Below are 23520 nucleotides of genomic sequence, written 5' to 3'. Positions count from 1 at the left end.
ACCAACTTCCACTTCAGCACCTGCCTCAGAACTGTTGGTACCCTATGCTAGGGAGACTCCCACAGCCACCCTTTGACCTATCTTCCTGGCCTTCTCTGGGATACTGGGACCTGTACCACTCTGCAGAGTCGACATGATCCCCTAGGGAGTCAGTGAACCCTGCCCCTGCAAGTGAAAAACTAGAAATTCCTCCTGACACCATGGAAGAAGATGATGGCTCTGGAGCTGGCGGTACTGACGAGACTGTCCTCATATCTGGATAAATAGTCACTCCAATATCTCCGTCCCACCCCCGATGACCATAAGCAGTTCCAGGAACTGTTACGTAGTGTTGCAGAGGAGCTGCAGATCTCCCTTGAGGAAGTTCTTCAACATAAACTCCTGACAGGCCTCCAGATCCAACCAAATAGCACTTTCTGTTAATGAAGCCATTCTGGAACCAGCTTGAACAGTCTGGTACACCCTGGCCATTTGTGTCCCTATCACTAAGAAGACAGCAAGATACTATTTTATCCCTGCCAAAAGGGTACACTTTCCCTTTTTCTCATCCTGCTGTTAATTCTTTTGGTTGTCTAAGCTGCCACAGAGAGATTTAGAGGCATCTGTGGAGGACCTGCACTTCAGTGAAACATATCTTTTTAACCAAAAGACAGATAAGTCGTTACACACTCTAAAGGACTCCAGAGCCCCCCTCCACTCCCTGGGAGTATATATACCACTGTCCCAAAGCGAAAATTCCACATGCAATTATACAAGGGTAGACCAATGGCTCAGCAGTTTTACCACCAGTGGCCTTATGAGCTAACCTGTAAGAGGCAAAGGGTTCAGAAGTCCCCATTTCCATCCACCTTCTGCAGCAATAGCATCCTAGTTCCAGCCCCAATCTAAACGATATTTTTGATGGGAATTTGAGAGCTGCAAACTAATGATGCCACCACCTATTGATTTCCACACCCCTTTTGCACTTTTCCCCCATCTAGAGTACAATAACAATGAATAAGTGGGTAATAAACATCATCCATTCTAGCTATACTATCAAATTTATCTTTTTTTTTTCTCCCCTCCAAAATGCCCAATCCTGAAAAGGAGATTTTCAAACAAGAAGTACAATTCTTCTTATAGTGAGGAGCAAGTGAGTATTAAGGAAAGGGTTTTTACTCAATATACTTCCTAGTACCCAGTACCTAGATCAGATCATGCTTTTGTTCTGTACAAACTGCCTTAAAATTGTAAGTATTCTAGTGGTCATAATGCTAGTCTTTGAATTTAGTGCTCTATTTAAGTTGAAAGGGAATGTTCACATCAGCGTTGGTGCTGTATTTCAAGGTATCTGCACAATGTCCAAGCAAATACTTTATTGATTTGTATTACATAGGAAAGGTTTCAGCAGATTTGTATTTACTGCACAACTTTGACTTCCCTAAGAAAGGGGTGAGGTGAAGGACATCTCCAGTTAATGTTGGTGTACTAAATATAACCTTTCTTACAGTACTCAAAAAGAGCAAATAACTCCAAAGAATTGGAAGACTGTGAACAAGCTAACAAACTGGGAGCAATTAACAGTACTCTAAGGTAAGCTGTGCTTAAAGTAAATAGTACCAACAAAAGGTCATCTTGACTCTGGTATGTTATTTTGGAAACTGCTGCTTTTTGTTCTCTTCACTTTTATATAGTCCCTGTAAAAACAGTGGAAAATAGCCATGGTGTTAAATACGAGTTAATGGACTCAAAAATCTCTGAAGCTAAAGATCAGAAGGAAGAGAACAAATATCTTTCCTTTTTTAAAGGAAGATTTTTATTGTCTACAAAACTCTGAGCAGGGAAAGCAGGAAACCCAGGAAAAAGGGCATCTGAGTTTGTTTTTTTTACCACCACTTTGTCATGGGCAGAGTGGTATAAACAAATACTAGAGAATAAGGACTTTGGTCTAAAATCTTTTATCTGCACATCCTGAACTAATTATCTCAGCCTCTAAAATTTCAATGTTAGAACATAGCATTTACTGAGGACTTCATAGGAGGATCTGGATTCCCAGCAGAGAAAAGTTTGGAGCAGGATGTTGAAGGGCCATTTTGATCAAAGGAGCTTGACTGTGCAGCAATGGCAGTTGCTCCATAGTTGAGGAACCAATTTCCTATATGCTCAACTTTGGCCCCTTCTATAATCCCTCCCCCCCACCAACCACCATCCTTCCAAAACAAAAAATAAAGTAGATTTGATCTGAAGCAGGAATAATAATTTTCTACAAAACTCAAAATAATTTGGATAAGAGGCTCTTGAGTTAGAGCCCACTTAAAAACTGAGTAGGTAAACAGTTTCAGAATGTCATTTTTTTTTTTGACATTTTATACCACCCATCCTCCCCAAAAAAAGGTAGAAAGATAAATCAACTTTAGTGGACTTGCCTAGCAGAGATCTAGTACTTTTGGGCCCTAGTTTTGAACAGTTAAACCTGACCTATAAGATCTTTGTTTCTTCTTGGGAACATCATCTTGAGAGTGTTGGCTTCAGGAAGCTCAGCGTAAGCTATAGTAAATCAGGAGACAGTAAGATTCCTAAGTTTCAGCGCCGTCTCTCTCTGCAGAAAAAAGGGCCAAACTGGCCTGTCACTAAGAGAGAATTTTTTCCCAAGAAAAAGAGTTAAAAGGAGTGTGAAAGCTCTTGGGGTAGGGAAAGTGGACAGTGGGCATGTAGAGGGTTGAAGAGATAAGCATGCTTCTTGGGAACATGGAAAGTGAGCGTTTAAGTTGGGGTAGGAACCGGAAGATAATCACTGATATAGGAACAAGTGGGAGATAGCAGTTATGGGGAGGCCAGCAGGTATCTATGCTTCCCATGCAAATCCTTCAAACCCAGCAATACACCCTTTTGATGGCTCCTAGATTTGGCTGAATTTAATCAAACTGGGGCTGCCTGCTGGCAAAATACAGGAAGTTGACTGGATGGGGAAGCTCCTAGGAATAGAGCTTCTCTCCACCTGATACACCTTCAGGTTCTTCCTGCTCTCTCCAAATATGAGAAAAGGAGAGGGAGAGGGATCCATGGATCTTGTTGTAGAACTGGGCCCTAGGTTTGTAAAACTGAGTTTGGGTTAACTTGGTCAGAAAGAATGGGTGGTTGAAGGGATTTACTCATTACTTCCCAAGACGCCACATGACTGCTATCTACCAATGAGATAGTTTATTGGTGTTTTGGTTTTGAAATGCTGTAGTTAATGGCTGGCTTACCATTGTTTGCTAAAGGCTCAAGACCCAAACATTGTAATTTGTTACAAATACTACAAGGTAGTTGGACAGGAAGAGTTAGGAAAATGTGACGGTTAATTCCTTGGTATTTTCTTCTGGTTTTTTTCAAGAGGATAATCCTATTTATAAAGCAATATACAGAATCAAGATCATTGGCTTGTCTCATATTGTAATGTAGAATCAGTTGATGTTAGAGATGGGGCAGAGAAGATGAGACTCATGTCCATCTTTGCCAATGCAGGGTTTTTTCTACAATATATAAAGACTTGTCTATACGAACACACAGTTCTTGGCAAGCTGGGGTTTGTATCCACCCCAACACACACTGAAAGTTCCCTAGTGTGCTCTAGTCTACCCTGCATTGAAATAGGAGTAGGTTAAAGTGTACTAGGGAATTATTAGTGCACAGCAGCAGTGTCCACATGGCACTTAGTGCATTGCAGACTAGCACAGGTTAGATTTACACTCCAGCTTGCCACGAAAGGTGTGTTTGTATGACAAGTCTGAATACAGGTCTGTCTCATCTTACACTGGGGTTACGTTCCGCGTATAGTCAAAATTACATTGAGTGTAATGGTGGGCAGAATCGCCCACACTACAGAAACAGTATTTAAATTATTTTTCTCTTATTTTTTGTTTTTTTTCTTGTTTTTTCCGACCACGTAAAGCTGAAATTGCGCATGTTAAATGCGCTTAAGATGCGACAGACCTGTACAGTCATTCGTGTTCTTTCTCTTGAGATAAATTTACAAGCATCTAATAGGCAATAGCTCATTGATATGTTCCAGTGCTTTGGATATAGTCATTTTAAATTTAGCTCCAGCGATATTGCACACCATCAATTCTCTGTATTCAAAATTATCTGTGGTTTTACGATTGCTTATTTTGACACTCTCTTCATGGATACATTTAAAAACAAAAATAAAAACATTTTTACAAGTCAAATTCAATTACATGTATTTATTTTCTCTTTTTCTCAGTAACCAAAGTAAAGAGGCTTTCATTGACTGGGCAAGATATGATGATTCACAGGACCACTTTTGTGAACTTGATGGTAAAATAGATATGGAAGTGAATAAGCTTTTAAAACAGCTGAAGTTCTCTAAGAAAGCATGTTTGCTTTATGCACTGTCAGTAAATAAGCTTTTAAAGGTGTTATACAAATGACTTAATGCTTAATGTTGTGCTAAATGGCCAAATAAAAATCTCATACCTTCTCATGTACAAGGAAAGTGCTTAGGGCAGGGAGGGAAAAAGTACAATCTAGGGGCATAGGGAGATAGTCTCTGTTAGTACTGACGTGAGGCATTTGATAGTGGATAGACAGGTGTCTGTTTTATGGAAATGAAAAAGAGAGTGCATAAGTAACAGTAAAAGATGCTGAAATCCTCCTTCCATACTAGGGCAAACATAAGGCCACTTCCCTAAAACCTGATTGCTTTAACCTATTGAGGGTATGGCTACACAGCAAAACAAAACAAACTGTGCGCCAGGGAGTCTTAAAGCCTGAGTTAACTGACTTGTGCTCCCAGAGCTCATGCTGTGGGGCTAACAAGCATAGACATTTGGGCTTGTGCTGGAACCTGGCGAGCAGAGAGGGTCTCTGAGTTTGGACCCAAACATCACGCTGCTGTTTTTAGCCCTGCAGCATGAGCCCTACAAGCCCGAGTCAGTTGATCTGAGCTCTGAGGCTGGCTACTGGGGTGGGGTTTTTTTGTTTGTTTGTTGTTTTTTGCTGTATAGCTATACCCTCAGTCGTTTACTATATTCCCTTTGCTAACCTTCAGAAATTTGTGCTTTAAAAGAGCTTGTTTCTTCACAGCATGGCTTTTTTCCTAGTTGCCTCTTGATCGAAGTCATCCTCTTTACCTTTAGTAAACATGTTATCTTTAATAATTCGCAAAATTTTATCTTTTTGATTGACATTTTTCATCTGAGAACATGGCTGCTATTATTTCTGGTAACTGCTATAGTAGTTTTGATTATTGCCGCCAATTCTAGATAACTTATTAACAAAGGTTATAGATAGAACTAAAGCTGTCTCAGTAGTAAGTGTTTGGTAAAGTATTAAAACACATTTTCTGGCTTGTATGGATTTTTATGCAAAGTAGTTTGTAGTTCTGGAAACCATAGCCTGCATAGGCTTTTGCTTCCTCTCTGCTATCATTTCTGTCTGCTGCCTGCACCTTGCCTGTTCAGCTTCCCAAGATGATTTTAGCTACTGTCTGTCTCCCTTCCGCCTCTATCTACTCTTCTTTTACCATTTTTGGAATGACTCTTAACTGTTGTTCTGATGGTATTCTTTTTTCATTGCTAGAACAGCTCTTACTTTCTTCTGTGGTTTCTCATCATTCAGCATTACAAGAGCAAGTGCTTAGGGGGCTTCTGTTGGCTTACTCTTGTGTTTGATTGGGTGACACACTCTTGACATTTGGATGCAGTTTTTGACATTTCAAATCAGATATGTATATAGTCGATCATATGCCGGTTCATTTATAAGCTGACCCCCCCAAGATGGATAAGTAAAAATGGAATTTTTTAATAACCTGTTCATAAGCTGACCCTATAATTCAAGGGTCAGCAAACTTTGGCTCCTGGGCCATCAGGATAAGCCGCTGGTGGTCCGAGATGGCTGTTTACCTCGAGCACCCGCAGGCACGGAGGTAAACGTAAGTAAACAAAGTGTCCTGGCGCGCCAGCTGCTTACCCTGACGGGCCTGGACAGCAGCTGGTGGAGAAATTTATTTGGAGGGGAGAAGCTGGGAGTCAGGAGAGTAACCCCTGTGACCACCCCCCACATGACCCCACCCCTAGCCCGGGACCCACACACTCCCTCCATCCCATCCCTTTCCACATTACCTGGGGAGGATGTCTCTGACCTGGCTGGAGCTGTTCCGGCAGGCTGGGCAGCACGGCCACAGCCTCTCCGGTGGGCCAGACTGGGCGGCGCGGCCGCAGCATGTTCCAGCAGGCTGGGCTGGGCGGCACAGCCGCAGCATGCTCCAGTGGGCCAGGTGGCACGGCCACAGCCTGATCTGGGGGGCGGGGCCGAGCGGCTGGCGGGGAGCAGCATGGCCAGAAGTGGAGAGACTCTGGCTCCGCCTCTTCTCTTCTGGCTCTGCTGGCTGTACTGCCTCTCCTTGCTCCCTCTGTTCGGGGGAGGGGCTGTGTCCCACTTCTCCCTCTCTATACCCGCACATAAGCTGACCCCCTTCTCTGGTGCTTCCCTTTTTTACTAAAAGAATTCGGTTTATGAATGAGGATATATGATATTTTATTTATATGCAGTTTTTTCCATTTTTACTTATTTAACTTGGGAGCAGTATTTCAGTTACCTTTCACATTATTGAAAAAGCTGTATTTCGCTATCTTGAAATTTTATTTTTGGCTGTGATCCTTTTGAATTCATGTTGAACTTAAATCATATGCCTAGAAATAAGGGGAATGATTGCTCTGTTGCAATTTATAGCATTTCCTGGCTATAAGAGAATTCCAAAATGCACTATAAAATATTTCTAGTTGGCAGCATTGTAAATTGGTAGAAAATTTGGACTAAAGCATCTAAAAATAAATCTTACAAATTTCTTTTGACTAATGAATAAAATTTGAGAAATGCATCTTGTAAAAGTAATCGTAACTTTTTATAAAATAAACCAATGTTCAAATTCTTCTAAAATCTGGGGAAGTCCTAATTTTTATCATTATTTAGTGCTCTTTTTTTAACATATAGCCCCAATCCTAAAAGCATTTACTGTACGTTGACATGCTTAACTGTAAGCATCTGAGTAGTCCTATTGAAGTCAGTGGGACCATTCACATGCTTAAATTTTAAGCCCAAGCATAAGTTGTTTTCAGGATTGGGGCCTATATTTGCAATAGTCAGAGTCTGTGGAACAAACTCACGGGAGAAAAGGACCACCTTCTTCTCCAGTGGAAGCATGTATGTTTAAAAAAAAAAAAAAAATGAAAACCACTACACTTGCATACACAAATCTTCTCTGAAAAGAATGAGAGAGAACTACATGTGACAGTGCTAGTCCTGTTGCTTAGTGCCCGATTGGCCGGTACTCAGCTGCTGCAGTGATGAGAGCAGTACAAGAACCTGTATAGAATGAAGCAGATCTTATTTAATGTCACCTTTAGTGTATAACGCTGTATATTATATATAGGATATTTATGCTGGTGTTTAAAACCAAATTGGAGGATAAGATAGTGTTTCATGTCTGAGTTCTCACTTTTACTAAGTTCTGTATAACTGCTTTTTGTGGAACTCGGCCCTTTTAAAGTGACTGGTTAGAATCTGTAACAAAAGATTTCCTGTTTAGATGAGAGATCTCCAGATGCGCAGTATGTGGATTTGCTGCTGAATCCAGAACGTTACACTGGATACAAAGGACCCTCTGCATGGAGAGTGTGGAACAGCATCTATGAAGAAAACTGCTTCAAGTAACTGGGGAGGGAGGAAAATGCACTTTATACTTTGAACAGTAACATTTCTTCAAAATACAAAAATCATTTATTTTTTAACTTTTTTTCAGGCCTCGATCTGTCTATCGTCCTTTAAATCCATTGGCACCCAGCAGGGGTGGGTCTCTTAACTATTTTGTACTTATTAGAACGCTTTCAAAGGCATTTTAACTCACCTTGGTAAATTTTCCAGTCTAAATTATACAAATAATATCCTACACTGTAGTACTATCTGTTGTCCACTCGGTGTCATATAAAGTGACAAAAACTAGATCATGAAATATAAAGAAATTGACCTTAATATACCAAAACCATAATTAGTTAAAATTAATGCTCTGATCCTGTTAAATTGCACACATGCTTAATCTTATGCATGTCAATAATCTCATTAAAGTCATTGGGACTAATCATGTGCAAATTAAAGCACATCTATAAGTGTTTACAAGATCACATATGAAGATGGGTGGGAGTTATAAAAACCTTACAGAAGTATCTTCAAAATTCAGATCTTGAATCTGATTCACTCCCCGCGCCCGGAGCATCTAATTTTGTGACTTCAGTATGTTTATTGGCTAATACAATGCACAGTAACAACTTTTCTTTCATAGTCAAGTTAGTAATAAATTGAGTTTTCCTGACAGTAGTATCATTTCACTACTATACAGAGTGGGATCCACAGGAAAGATTTACCTTAAAGATGAAAGTTTAAAAAGCAGTTTTAAGTAGGCACACTTTCTGCTAATAGAATTTTGATTTTAAAATTGCAAATGAAAATAAGTTAATTTTTATTTTCTCAGTGAATCTAAATTGAAGTCTTCTGTTTCCCTACTGATGGTTGCCTTAGTTCCCATAACAATGAAATATTAATGTAAATTGATTCATTCAAAAAGAAACCTTGCATGTTGGAAATGAAGGAAGACTCATCTAGCATAGATGAGGACTATTGGCAAAATTGTAACCAGTCTTTGTTTTTAAATGTCACTATTGAAATCAGTTAATTCAGTCTAAAAAATAGTGCAATATAGCCCTATATCTTATGTGCATCAACACAGGCAGGGTCTCTGTTGTTACTCCCCAATACTTCCTTCTGTATTTTTTTTATTTCAGTCTAATTAAAAACTTAAATATTCACCCCATAGATCAGTGATATTGATATTAACCATTAGCAGGCAGTTAAGTATATTTGAATAGTGTACTGTACTAATTATATTTAAAATGTTAAGCATGTTTTATAATGTAACATGCACAGGAGTGAACAGTTCACTGATTATAAGACCAAGAAAGGATCATTAGACATTTATTCAAACCTTCTGCATAACACAGGCCATAGGTCCTCATCCATTAATTTCTGCACCAAGCCCATAACTTCTGTTTTGAGCTACAGCATATCTTCTGTGTAAAAGAAAAGCTATTTGTAAGATTCCTGACATGAACCAAAGAAGCATTTCTTGCATCTTTAATATCTCTGTGGCAGGGTACTGCGTCATTTCCCATACAGAGTGGAAGAGGTTTTTTTCTAATGTTCCTAGATCTTTATTTATAACTTTTTTCTTTTTTTCCAGGGGAGGATGATGGTAAGTCTGATTTAATACATTCTCCATAATAGTTAAATATATAGTGGGAGTTACTTTTGTAGTTGATTGTTTAATGTTGCATAAACTTCCTCTCCATCCAAAAGAAGAAATAATTTTCACTCTTTCTACCAGTGGGGAAAAAAGAGACAAGATAGTTGCCCTAATTATATAGCTCACTTGTCTGTCTTTTTCCCATAAGAATATTTATGGTCTTGCTGCTGGAATACGTGAATAGCAAGAAGAGTGAAGGTGAAGAAATGAAAGAGGGTCTGGGAAGGTTTTTACAAGACATGGGGTAGAAGTCTTTTGGACCTGAATTGTGTAGAGCTTTGAGTTTCTCCTCTTTTCTATTGATGGCAGATGTAATATTTTTATTTTGATGGAGGAAAAGAGCAGCTTTTTTTGACCTGGATAGTTTCTTTATATATAGTCAGGGTATTTTGTCCCCCATTTTTCCCCAATGTAGTCAGTGTACGATAAGAAATGCTTTATGATTGACCCCTACATCCTTTTAGAAATCAGCATTGTGGACAGCTCAGTGAAAACCTGCACAGTTGCAGTCAAAGCAAACAAGATTTTCAACTGTCAAGAAAGGCTTAGAAAATGTTGAAAATATGCTATTGTATAAATCAGTGGTTACACTGTTAGCCTGAACACTGTGGTGACTTTTGATCACCCCATCTCAAAAATTATATAGTAGAAATAGCAATGATCTGGAGGACATCAGTGAAAATTATTAAAGGCATGGGAAGACTTTCATGTTATGAAGGAGTAAAAAGACTAATAAAATTAGTTTACAATAGAGACAAGAGGAGTCATTGTGTGTGAAATAATGAGTGGTGTGGGCTGGTCAAAAATAAGTAGTCTTGAAAATTTTTGGAAGAAACAAGAATTTTTTTAATTTAATAGAAATCTTAATTTTTTCACTAATAAAATTAAAAACTTGTTGAGCATATAAACACATTTTGAGGTTTCTGTATTGGATGCCTCCCTCTTTCTGTTTCCCTTTTTTTTCCACTGGAAAAGTAGGTGAGAAAGGAAAAGAGCAGGGGAACCAATGAATTTTTTCAATTTGATGGAAAAATAGATTTTTTTTTTTTAAGATATGAAAACTTTCCACAATTTCATATAGTTCAGAAAGCCATTTTTAGTGCAAGTTCTATCAATAAAAATGCCTTTTGAAGAGATATGGACAGTTCTGACCAGCTTTATGAATGATATTGTGTAGGTCATTTGGGCTCACTGTCGTTCTAATACAAGAACAAGGTGACAGCCAACTAAATTAAAAGGCAACAAAATTAAAACAAATAACAAATCATACTTTTTTTATACAATATATAGTTAAACTCTGAAAAACTCTACTACAAACCACTGATGGAAAGAACTTACTCCAAAGTCATATGCATTTTATATTTAGAGAATTAAAAATATCTTCTTTATGCTAGCTAAGATAAAAATTTAAAAATCTCAACCCTTAAACATCAGGGACATGAATCAGACACTTGCTGCCCAGAGTTAGGAATGAACTTGTTCCCTAGAAGTGTTACTGGAAAACTGTGTGTTGTGGGAATTTTATTCCTTTCTCTGGTATTATCCACATATGGCTTCCCCAATACATTAGTACAGTTTTATCTTTATTATTTTATGTTGTTGGAGACCAGTTAGGATAATACTCCCTTCCTCCTGCAAGAAAGGGAAAGTTCACTAATCTTAATTTTGATGATATTGCTCCAAAGTATGCACTGCTGGAAGTTTATGTCCTCAGAATATACAGTACATATAGTACTCCAGGGGTTTCCTCTAGGGCTGTCAATTAATCACAGTTAACTCATACGATTAACTCAAAAAAATTAATCATGTGATTAAAAAATTAATTGTGATTGCAGTTTTAATCACACTGCTAAACAATAGAATACCAATTGAAATGTATTAAATATTTTTGTAAGTTTTTTGACCTTTTCAAATATATTGATTTAAATTACAACACAGAATACAAAGTGTACAATGCTCAATTTATATTATTTTTATTACAAATATTTGCACTTTAAAAATGATAAACAAAAGTTATAGTATACAGGTACTATAGTGCAATCTCTTTATCATACAATCATCGAAGATTAGAGTTGAAAGAGACCCCTTGGTCAAAGGAGGATCAACCCCAACTAAATCATCCCAGTCAGGGCTTTGTCAAGCTGAGCCTTAAAAACCTCTAAGGAAGGAGATTCCACCAACTCCCTAGGTAACCCATTTCAGTGCTTCACCACCTCCTAGTGAAATAGTATTTCCTAATATCCAACCTACACCTCCCCCACTGCAACTTGAGACCATTACTCCTTGTTGTGTCATCTGCCACCACTGAGAACGCCGAGCTCCATCCTCTTTGGAACCCCCCTTCAGGTAGTTGAAGGCTGCTATCAAATCCCCCCTCACTCTTCTCTTCCGAAGACTAAACAAGCCCAGTTCCCTCAGCCTCGCCTCGTAAGTCATGTCCCCAGCCCCCTGATCATTTTTGTTGCCCTCCACTGGACTGTCTGCAATTTGTCCACATCCTTTCTGTAGTGGGGGGCCCAAAACTGGATGCAATACTCCAGATGTGGCTTCACGAGTGCCGAATAGAGGGGAATAATCACTTCCCTCGATCTGCTGGCAGTACTCCTACTAATGCAGCCCAATATGCCGTTAGCCTTCTTGGCAACAAGGGCACACTGACTTCTTATTCAGCCAATCACTGAGACAAACAAGTTTGTTTACATTTACGGGAGATAATGCTGCCTGCCTCTTATTTACAGTGTCACCTGAAAGTGAGAACAGGCATTTGCATGGCACTTTTGTAGCCAGTATGGCAAGGTATTTGTGTCAGATATGATAAACATTCATATGCCCCTTCATGCTTTGGCCACCATTCTAGGGGACATGCTTCCATGCTGATGATGCTTGTTTAAAAAAAAAAAAAAAAAGGCGTTAATTAAATTTTGACTGAACTTCTTGGGGGAGAATAGTATGTCTCCTGCTCTGTTTTACCCACATTCTGCCATGTATTTCATATTATACCAGTCTTGGATGATGACCCAGCATATGTTCATTTTAAGAACACTTTCATGCAGATTTGACAAAATGCAGAGAAGGTACCAATGTAGGATTTCTAAAGATAGCTACAGCACTCGACCCAGAGTTTAAGAATCTGAAGTGCCTTCCAACGTCTGAGCGGGACGGGGTATGGATCATGCTTTCAGAAGTCTTAAAAGAGCAACACTTTGATGCAGAAACTACAGAACCCGAACCACCAAAAAAGAAAATCAACCTTCTGCTTGTGGCATCTGACTCAGATGATGAAAATGAACATGCATCAGTCTGCACTGCTTTGGATAGTTATTGAGCAGAACCCGTCATCAGCATGGACGCATGTCCTCCGCAATGGTGGTTGAAGATGAAGGGACATAAGAATCTTTAGCACATCTGGCATGTAATTATTTTGCAACACTGGCTGCAACAGTGCCATGCGAACATCTGTTCTCACTTTCAGGTGATATTGTAAAGAAGTGGGCAGCATTATCTCCTGCAAATGTAAACAAACTTGTTTGTCTGAGTGATTGGCTGACCAAGAAGTAGGACCAGTGAAGTTGTAGGCTCTTTAGTTTTACATAGTTTTGTTTTTTAATACCCTTTTTTGTACATAATTCTATATTTGTAAGTTCAACTTTCATGATAGAGATTGCATTACTGTACTTGTATAAAATGAATTGAAAAATACAATATTTTGTTTTTTACAGAGCAAATATTTGTAATAAAATATATAAAGTGAGCAATGTACACTTGTATTCTGTGTTGTAATTGAAATTAATATATTTGAAAATGTTTTAAACATCCAAAAATATTTAAAATAAATGGTATTCTATTGTGGTTTAATAGTGCTATTAATTGCACTATTAATTTTTTTAATTGCTTGACAGCCCTAGTTTCTACTTAAAGGATGTTAATATGTACAAATGAATACTGATGGATTTAACTATGTATTTTTGTGTTTCCAGGAGAATCTTTCTACACATGGCTAGAAGGTAAAAGGAAAGTTGATATGATGATGCCTAAAATTAATGTTAATAGCTTTAGAAAAAACAGATGCCAGTGTTATTACCCAATTTCTTATCCCTACTCACTGTCAGTCATATTTGGTGCCTGGAGTGAATGTCCATCTTCATCTCAAAGCCAGTAATTGTTTCTTAATGGATCAGTTATTGTAGTATGTGTAAGAGATTTTGCACCCTTATGTTGGCATTCTACACTGCTAGAAGAACACTGGTATTCACTTTGCAAGTCTAATTATCCAAGATATATGAGAGAGTTGTCTCTAAGCAATAGGGTTTTGTACTGTAGATAAAACTGTCCTCATGAATGTTTTAGACAGTCTAGGTGTTTGTATATTATGTTCAGCTGATCTACACAAAGATTTATGAATATATTTTCTTTATGAACCTACATATGGTGTGTGAAATGAAGAGTTTTTTTGGTAGTGTGGGGTTTTTAAAAGTATTTAGAGTGAACTAAATTGGACTTGAAATCAGGGTAAATTAGCCGCCTGAAATTATTCAAGCAATCATGCTCAGAATGCACTCTTTTTATGCAGAGGTATCTTTGTGCAATAAAAATACTCTAAGCGGCATTCAAAGACTTGTAGAGACCTCCTCTTTTGTTCAGTTGGCATGTTATTGTAAATGCTTTAAGGTTATATTTTCCCAGTGGTGATGCTTGTGCTTTTTACACATTTACTCACCATTTAGCTACTCATGACTCCCAATTTTTAGAATCTAAAATGAGGAAGTAGACAAAGAAATTGCTAGGATCTTTATTAGGACTAATTGTCAGATCTTTTTGAAAGCAGTGGTGGTTGAATTGCTCATTTATACAAGCAGAATTGGTTTTAAGACCAAGGATAGGAACAATTAGCAGCAAAACACAATTTTTTTTACCTTTTAATTGCCTTAAAATGCCAAGCAGGTTTAATACTGATAGCAACCAAAGGTATCCTAGAGGTGTGGAAAAGAATATTTTGTTAATTGGAGCAAGAAAACATAATTAAGCCTTTTAAGCAGTTAACTTTGTTCTGCATAAAGCATTTACTTCTGCTGTTAGTAGCTTTTACAGCTGCTAGCACATGAAAGCATAAAAGCTCAAATGTGCTCTTTAAAATAAATAATATGCTTGTAAATGAGGCCAGACCTCCTGAAAGGCAGTTACTTCAGTTTGGCAGTGGGACCATTTTACCCAGTATCTTTAGGAAAATATGTAGTAAGGGTTTGCCCTTTCGGTGGGGTAATGTGCACTGCGGGTGGGAGGGGAGGGAATTTTTAAAGTGTATTAACATATTGCGCATTAATAGATCTATGTAGACCCTGTTGCTGTGCACTAGAACCCTAGTGCACTTCAATGTAGTGCTGTAGTACTATATTGAAGTGCACTAGGGAACTTCTAGTGTGCAACAACAGGGTCTGCAAAGACCAATTAATGTGAAACACATTACTGCACTTTAAAAATCACAATCCCCTACTGCACATTACCCCGCTGTATAGACAAAATCTCTACATTTGGAAGTAGCATACATATCAGTTTGCTCTCTATATGCTGGGGGAAACGCTGCTTATTGACTTTAGAAAATATGGTTTCTAGTTAACTTGACCTTAACGGGTTCTCTCCTGGTCCCCTTCTTCCATAAGTGACTCCATGTCCTTTTACTTACAGCCCTTTATTCCTGTGTTGTCCTCCCATTTCTTGTGTGTCATGCAACATCCGCTGTCATCTTCAAATGCTTCCTCAAAGACTTTTCGGTTTTGCCTTCCAGTGAAGACTCCCACTCCACCACTTTTTCCCTTTAATTTAATTTTGCTCCCTCAAATATCATCAGTATGTTGTTTGTTTTCTAATATTCGGACTAAACAACATCTTTTGGGTCTTCAGCCCTCTGAGTTACTATAGCATTTTCAGTTAAACCACCTCATGGGTGGTGTCAGTGATCATGCCATTAAGGTGTCTGGACATATGGCTGCATCATCACATTTTTAGTGATGAAATTGTTTTGTGACTGCTGGTGCTATTTATGTTCTCCTCATTGCTTCCCCTTTCTGCATCCCCAGGAAACTGCTTTTAGTCTTGTTTTTCTGCCCCTTTTGTTCTCAGTTTTATCTTAACTGACTTTATATTTAAGTTGTATCATAGTTAAGCAGCAGCCTTGAGGTTTTCCACTGCCACCATTAAGTTTCATTTATCTTGGCCAGTTTTGTCCAAGTATTTGTTTTTTTCTTGCCAGTTTTTGTGCATTTATGCCTGCGACCAAAAAGAACAATTTTAGCAGATTCAAATGTTGCCTTTAAATTTGGCCATAAAATATCAGTTGCAGATAGCAGTGACCATTAGGTTCTGGATGGTCACTAGTACAGTTGTCTCTCTACCTGTAGAGGCCCAAGTAGATTATTTCAGATCTGTTTTACCCAAACTACATACATGACACTTTTTTACGTGGGAGCTTTGTCCTGAATTTTTTTACCAAATACTCCTTTCTTTTTAATGTGTGCTGACAAACGCCTTACAGTAATGAACAAGTGTGCCTGTTATGGAGGGGTGGGGGTAGGTGAGTGAGATGCTAGACTTGAGATATAAACTCTTCCCACTGAAAGCAATAAGAATTTTTTTAAAAGTGACACTAAATGAGTGGCATTTTCCTTAATTGTAAGTCCAACACTAAAAGCTGAACAGTGCAAATTTTGCATCACATTTTCAGTGAACGTGGGTTTTTTTTTTTTTTCATTTTAATGATATTTCTAGTAATCAATGCTTTTTCTAACCAGGTCTTTGTCTGGAGAAAAGAGTATTCTATAAACTCATTTCTGGACTTCATGTTAGCATCAACTTACATCTCTGTGCAAATTATCTTCTTGAAGGTAATTTATATTTTTATGTAAGAGCCCTGAAAATGTCTGTCATCTTATATGGCCATTGGGAATAGTTGTTTGTCCTGTCTGTTTGTATGTATGTTAAGCCTACTTGTGTGTGTGTGTGTGTGTGTGTGTGTGTGTGTGTGTGTGTGAGAGAACACAGTTTGGCCTCATCTACACAGGGGACTGGGGACCGATCTAGGTTACACAACTTCAGCTATCTGAATAACGTAGCTGAAGTCAATGTATTTAGATCTACTTACTGCGGTGTCTTCACTGCAGTGAGTTGACTGCTGCTGCTCCCCCGTCGACTCTGCCTGCGCCTTTCGCAGCGGTGGAGTACAGGAGTCGACGGGAGAGCGCTTGGGGGTTGATTTTATCGCGACTAGACTAGACGCAATAAATCGACCCCTGCTGGATTGATCGCTGCCTGCCGATCCGGTGGGTAGTATAGACATACCGTCAGTCTATGTATTTGTGCAGTTGTTGTTTGTCTTTACTGAAAATTATCTTTCTGTTCTCTGCTTAGAAACCTGGGGGAAGCCTCGTTGGGGACACAATGTCAAGGAGTTTATTCATCGCTTTGACCCTATTGAAACAAAAGGAGAAGGACCAAGGAGGCTAAAGAATTTATATTTTTTATATTTGATTGAGCTGCGTGCTTTGTCAAAAGTTGCACCATACTTCGAGCGTTCATTTGTAGACCTTTACACTGGAAATGTCCAAGAGGATGCTGAATCTAAAAGAGATCTAAAAGACCTCTTCAGAGATACAAAGTGAGATATGAGATTTTGCATTACTATTTCAGCCCTCTTCTAGGAAAATAGGTGACTTTTGGATGGATAGAAGGTTTGGGGAAGCCAGATAAAGAAAATGATGGTGGGGAAGAGAATGAGGTGACAAGCTGGAAGGGTGAATTGGAAAGGAGGAGGGGCCAAAAACAGTAGTAGGAGGAAACATTTCTTGTTAGAGCCATTAAGAAACATTTTAAAACATCCAACCCTCATTTTCCCAGGTGTTCAAAATAGATTTCTTGCTCTTCAATATAATTATGTACATAATTATATTGAAAATTAGTAAAATGTAGCATCTAACTTTAGCAGAGATCCTGCTGCTAAACCAGTTTTTACAAGTAGATTATCCCCTCTTGCTCAATTTCCTCTCCTCCTATATGTCTGCTACTTGGGAGTCCCCTCAACCAACCCATACTTGGCTTCCCTTTGACTAGTCATTGCTCTAGGTCACCTCATTTCCCCTCTGCTACTGTGTGACTCAGTCAGCCTTCTGCTTTGCTTTGCACTAGAAAAACTCAGATAGTTATTCATGGTCTAAATCATAACGAAACTAAGTAAATTTTAGGCTGCAAGGAGAACACGAAGAGATCTATGGGAGAAAGGGATCTTGATTAGTGGGCAGAGAGGAGCAAAGAGAAATCTCTTCAAAACAAATACCGTAAACTGCTTCAGATAAGGTAGTGTTAAATTTCTAAAATGGGTACCCTGTAGGGCAATCCCAAGAAACTGTTTTGTATGGACTGAGAGTTCAAAAAAGTTGACTTAAAAAATGCTGGGTTTTTTTAATCCTAAAACACTTTAGGCCAGGGGTGGCCAACCTGTGGCTCCAGAGCCACATGTGGCTCTTGTATAGGCACCAACTCCAGGGCTGGAGCTACAGGCGCCAACTTTCCAATGTGCCAGGGGGTACTCACTGTTCAACCTCTGGCTCTGCCACAAGTCCTGCCCCCACTCCACCCCTTCCCGTGTCCTCCTCTGAGCCTGCCATGCCCTTGCTCCTCCACCCCACCCCAGAACCTCCTGCATGCCATGATCGGGAGGTGTGGGGAGGGCTGCCAGTGGGTGGGAGGGGAGCTGAGGGGCGGTGGGGAGTGGGGAGCTGAGGGGCGTGGCTGCTGACATATTACTGCGACTCTTTGGCAATGTACATTGGTAAATTCTGGCTCCTTCTCAGGCTCAGGTTGGCCACCCCTGCTTTAGGCTGTATATTAATGCAGATTAATACACACCTCAGGCATGGCAGAGGATTGTGATTTTTTTGTTTGTTTGTTTGTTTTTGGGCTTTGTGGTTTTCTATGCTTATAGTGTGTGTTTGCATTAATCAGCACTGCCTCACAGGCTATCGTGACTGGTCTTCAGTGAACCAGAGCAGAATCTTCCAAGTAATTGTAAAATGGTTAGTAGAGTGATACTGTAAACTTGGATGATATATTGTAGTGTGTGCTGATTTTCTTTACAATTTTTTTGTTTGAGCAGATCCTTTCCAATGCACTTCGATGAAAAGTCCATGTTTGCAGGAGATAAAAAAGGGGCCAAGTCATTAAAGGTAAAGTGCTAAACACATCCCTAATGTACATTTTTTTTTTTAATGATTAAAACCCAGAATTTCATTTACTTACACAACAACCACTTTAAATAAACCTTCACAGCAGTGTACCTGGCGTGGATGCAGGGAAGGGACAATGAAAACAGAATTGTATTTTGGACCTCGTAAAAGAAACTTACTTAGGTCAATTTGTTAGAGGTTTATCTAATTTCATTTGCTTGGCAATAAAGAAGATTGTATGACAAATCAAAAAATGACCATAAGGCTGCTTATGAGTTGCTTTGCTCTTGTATCCTCAGCCTGACAGATTGAAATCTGTTCTGGAGTTCACTGCTCTGCCACTGATACTGTGGCAACACAAATTTATGGAATCAGTCTCAGTGATAGAAGCAGTATTGTTTTTAAATAGAATGTTTCCCATGAAGCCTCATCTTATCTTTAAACCAGGTGGGGAGGTGTAATGCAGTTCCAAACAAACTTGAGTATGAATTTTACATTAGGAAACCTTGATTCCTAGAGGCAGGTAGTTAATCTTAAAGCACTCCATCCACGTGACCCAACATTTGTCATTATTGTATGGTCTTTTTGTTCAGATTCAGAAAGTTGGATCACTGAATCAGTAAACAGGAAAGGTGCAAATCTGTTCTTCATATAATTGTTTCATTTGTAACGTGGTAATTTTATTTACATTACAGGGGTTGCCTACAAAACTATTAGCGTTGTCACAAAATTAGTTAGGCCCAACAATTACTAACTTGATAAAATCCTGGGGATACATATGGATTCTGTTTGTGTTCTCTACTAATTTTGTCTCCTGAACTCATAGAATACCAGGGTTGGAAGGGACCTCAGGAGGTCATCTAGTTCAACCCCCTGCTCAAAGCAGGACCAGTCCCCAACTAAATCATCCCAACTAGGGCTTTCTCAAGCCTGACCTTAAAACCTCTATGGAAGGAGATTCCACCACCTCCCTAGGTAACCCATTCCAGTGCTTCACCACCCTCCTAGTGAGGAAGTTTTTCCTAATATCCAACCTAAACCTCCCCCACTGCAACTTGAGACCATTGCTCCTTATTCTGTCATTTGCTATCACTGAGAACAGTCTAGCTCCATCCTCTTTGGAACCCCCTTTCAGGTAGTTGAAAGCAGCTATCAAATCCCCCCTCATTCTTCTCTTCTGCAGGCTAAACAATCTCAGTTCCCTCAGCCTCTCCTCATAAGTCATGTGCTCCAGCCCCCTAATCATTTTTGTTGCCCTCCGCTGGACTCTCTCCAATTTTTCCACATCCTTCTTGTAGTGTGGGGTCCAAAACTGGACACAGTACTCCAGATGAGGCCTCGCCAGTGTCGAATAGAGGGGAATGATCATGTCCCTCGATCTGCTGGCAATGCCTCTACTTATACAGCCTAAAATGCCGTTGGCCTTCTTGACAACAAAGACACACTGTTGAATCATCCAGCTTCTCGTCCACTGTAACTTCTGGGTCCTTTTCTGCAGAACTGCTCCCTAGCCATTTGGTCCCTAGTCTGTAGCAGTGCATGGGATTCTTCTGTCCTAAGTGCAGGACTCTGCACTTGTCCTTGTTGAACCTCATCTGATTTATTTTTTTTTGGCCCAATCCTCTTTGTGTAGGCCCCTCTGTATGCTATCCCTACCCTCCAACATATCTACCACTCCTCCCAGTTTAGTGTCATCTGCAGACTTGCTGAGGGTGCAGTCCACGCCATTCTCCAGATCATTAATGAAGATATTGAACAAAACCGGCCCCAGGACTGACCCTTGGGGCACTCCGCTTGATACCGGCTGCCAACTAGACATGGAGCCATTGATCACTATCCGTTGAGCCCGACAATCTAGCCAGCTTTCTATTCACCTTATCGTCCAATTGTCCAGCCCATACTTCTTTATCTTGCCAGCAAGTATACTGTGGGAGACCGTATCAAAAGCATTGCTAAAGTCAAAGAATAACATCTCCACTGCTTTCCCTTCATCCACAGAGCCAGTTATCTCCTCATAGAAGGCAATTAGGTTAGTCAGGCATGACTTGCCCTTGGTGAATCCATGCTGACTGTTCCTGATCACTTTCCTTTCCTCTAAGTGTTTCAGAATTGATTCCTTGAGGACCTGCTTCATGATTTTTTCAGGGACTGAGGTGAGGCTGACTAGCCTGTAGTTTCCTGGATCCTCCTCCTTCCCTTTTTTAAAGATGGGCACTACATTAGCCTTTTTCCAGTCATCCAGGACCTCCCCCGATCGCCATGAGTTTTCAAAGATAATGGCCAATGGCTCTGCAATCACATCCGCCAACTCCTTTAGCACCCTCAGATGCAGCACATCTGGCCCCATGGACTTGTGCTCATCCAGCTTTTCTAAATAGTCCCAAACCACTTCTTTCTCCACAGAGGGCTGGTCACCTCCTCCCTATGCTGGGCTGACCAGTGCAGTAGTCTGGGAGCTGATCTTGTTCGTGAAGACAGAGGCAAAAAAAGCATTGAGTACATTAGTTTTTTCCACATCCTCTGTCACTAGGTTGCCTCCCTCATTCAGTAAGGGGCCCACACTTTCCTTGACTGTCTTCTTGTTGCTAACATACCTGAAGAAACCCTTCTTGTTACTCTTAACATCCCTTGCTAGCTGGAACTCCCAAGTGTGATTTGGCCTTCCTGATTTCACTCCTGCATGCCTGAGCAATATTTTTATATTCCTCCCTGGTCATTTGTCCAATCTTCCACTTCTTGTAAGCTGCTTTTTTGTGTTTAAGATCAACAAGGATTTCACTATTAAGCCAAGCTGGTCGCCTGCCATATTTACTATTCTTTCTACACATCGGGATGGTTTGTTCCTGCAACCTCAATAAGGATTCTTTAAAATACAGCCAGCTCTCCTGGACTCCTTTCCCCTTCATGTTGTTCTCCCAGGTGATCCTGCCTATCACTTCCCTGAGGGAGTCATAGTCTACTTTTCTGAAGTTCAGGGTCCGTATTCTGCTGCTCTCCTTTCTTCCTTGTGTCAGGATCCTGAACTCAACCATCTCCTGGTCACTGCCTCCCAGGTTCCCATCCACTTTTGCTTCCCCTACTAATTCTTCCCAGTTTGTAAGCAGCCGGTCAAGAGGAGCTCTGCCTCTAGTTGGTTCCTCCAGCATTTGCACCAGGAAATTCTCGTACACTTTCCAAAAACTTCCTGGATTGTCTGTGCACTGCTGTATTGCTCTCCCAGCAGATATCAGGTGATTGAAGTCTCCCATGAGAACCAGGGCCTGTGATGTAGTAAATGAGTTGACAGGCCATCTGGTTTCACTGTGAAGTACAGATAGCTGCATGTTCATATTTTCTGCTAAACATCTATTTTGTAATTCTTTACAGGAAATCCATTTAGTGAATTGGAGATGGTATCCCTAATCTTGTTTTCCCCATCTCTTTTGGTGAAAACATTACTCAGTAATTACACTACACACACACACACACACACACACACACTCTCACTCGCTCTCGCGCGCTCTCTCTCTCCTCTCCCCCTCCCCCATCTGAATACTCACCAGGATGTTATGTTCGGGGCCCACCTTACTAACTCCTGTGTGCTCTTTCAGACTCTTAAACCTGAACAGAACACAGGCAACTGTCACTGGCTGGTATCTCTAGGGACACTTTCAGACTGCAGATCCTCTGCTGGGACCCTGTGGTCCAGCTGCCTTGTCCCTGGAACTACTGCTGATCCCTCAGACTCCCCCATAGTTTGCCACACCCTCTGCCATAATTCCAGCCACATGGGTTCTCTGAATTTACAGTTTGTCATTAGGGGCATGTGATATTGAAAGCAAACACAAACAGACTTTACACCGGATTCTAATTTCCCAGCCTGGAGAGTTCTCTGGGCTTTGGCAAAGTCCTCTGGGTTGTCCAGGAGCCTTCTGCTCAGATCATAGTTCCTCTTCAGAGTCATGTAGCCTCTCTCCTGCTCTAGGTTAGCTAGCTTTTTCTGACATTGGCTGGTCCCACAGTTAAACAGGTCACCCTTGCTACAAAAGTATGTCCCTCTTTTTCTTGCTCAAAGCTTCCTGTGTCATGCTCTGTGAGTTCCTCAAGTTTATATGTCCCTTACCAACACCTGGGTTTCTTCCTTCTGCTACTGAGGATTTTCCACTCCCTACAGAGAAGTTGGAGAAGCTAGCTAGATTCTCCTAGATTTAGCCAACTCACTGTCCCAAGGTGTTTCTTCCTGATGGGCAACCATTAATGTTCAATCACTATTATCCCTGATATGGCTGAGACATGCTATACCCCCCGTTAGCAAATAAGGGAGGCAAAAAGGCATCCTTTAAAAAATGGAAGTTAAATCGTAGTGAGGAAAATAGAAAGGAGCATATAAACTCTGGCAAATGAAGTGTAAAAATATAATTAGGAAGGCCAAAAAAGAATATGAAAAACAGCTAGCCAAAGACTGAAAGTATAGCAAAAATATTTCTAAATACATCAGAAGCAGGAAGCTTGCTAAACCAGTGGGGCCACTGGACGATCGAGATGCCAAAGGAGCACTCAAGGATGATAAGGCCATTGCAGAGAAACGAAATGAATTCTTTGCATCTGTCTTCATTGCTGAGGATGTAAGGGAGATTCCCAAACCTGAGCCATTCTTTTTAGGAGACAGATCTGAGGAACTGTCTCAGATTGACGCATCATTAGAGTAGGTTTGGAACAAATTGATAAACAGTAATAAGTCACCAGGACCAGATAGTGTTCACCCAAGAGTTCTCAAGGAACTCAAATGTGAAATTACAGAACTATTAACTGTAATCTGTAACCTATCATTTAGATCAGCTTCTGTACCAAATGACTGGAGGATAGCTAATGTGACGCTAATTTTAAAAAATGGCTCCAGAGTTGATCCCAGCAATTACAGGCCGGTAAACCTGACTTCAGTGCCGGGCAAACTGGTTGAAACTATAATTAAGAACAAAATTGTCAGGCTCA

The 23520-nt window shown here is 40.1% G+C and overlaps 1 protein-coding gene across 2 annotated transcripts in view; it reads left to right on the top strand.

Annotated features, from left to right (window-relative positions):
* ERO1B (endoplasmic reticulum oxidoreductase 1 beta) overlaps window positions 1–23520 on the top strand; it is a 59065-nt gene that overhangs the window by 28796 nt on the left and 6749 nt on the right. For both annotated transcript variants that reach the window (XM_045011083.1, XM_045011084.1), the window contains exons 5-13: window positions 1490–1572; window positions 4226–4299; window positions 7571–7691; window positions 7784–7830; window positions 9275–9286; window positions 13315–13341; window positions 16123–16215; window positions 16739–16985; window positions 18480–18549. In XM_045011083.1, coding sequence (XP_044867018.1) covers window positions 1490–1572; window positions 4226–4299; window positions 7571–7691; window positions 7784–7830; window positions 9275–9286; window positions 13315–13341; window positions 16123–16215; window positions 16739–16985; window positions 18480–18549 — 774 coding nt within the window. The remainder of the gene's footprint in view (window positions 1–1489; window positions 1573–4225; window positions 4300–7570; window positions 7692–7783; window positions 7831–9274; window positions 9287–13314; window positions 13342–16122; window positions 16216–16738; window positions 16986–18479; window positions 18550–23520) is intronic.

This window comes from Mauremys mutica, chromosome 3, assembly GCF_020497125.1.
Source record: "Mauremys mutica isolate MM-2020 ecotype Southern chromosome 3, ASM2049712v1, whole genome shotgun sequence".
Taxonomy (NCBI): Eukaryota; Metazoa; Chordata; order Testudines; family Geoemydidae; genus Mauremys; species Mauremys mutica.
The sequence above is the reverse complement of the archived record's forward strand: the minus strand, read 5'-3'. Positions and strand labels throughout refer to the sequence as shown.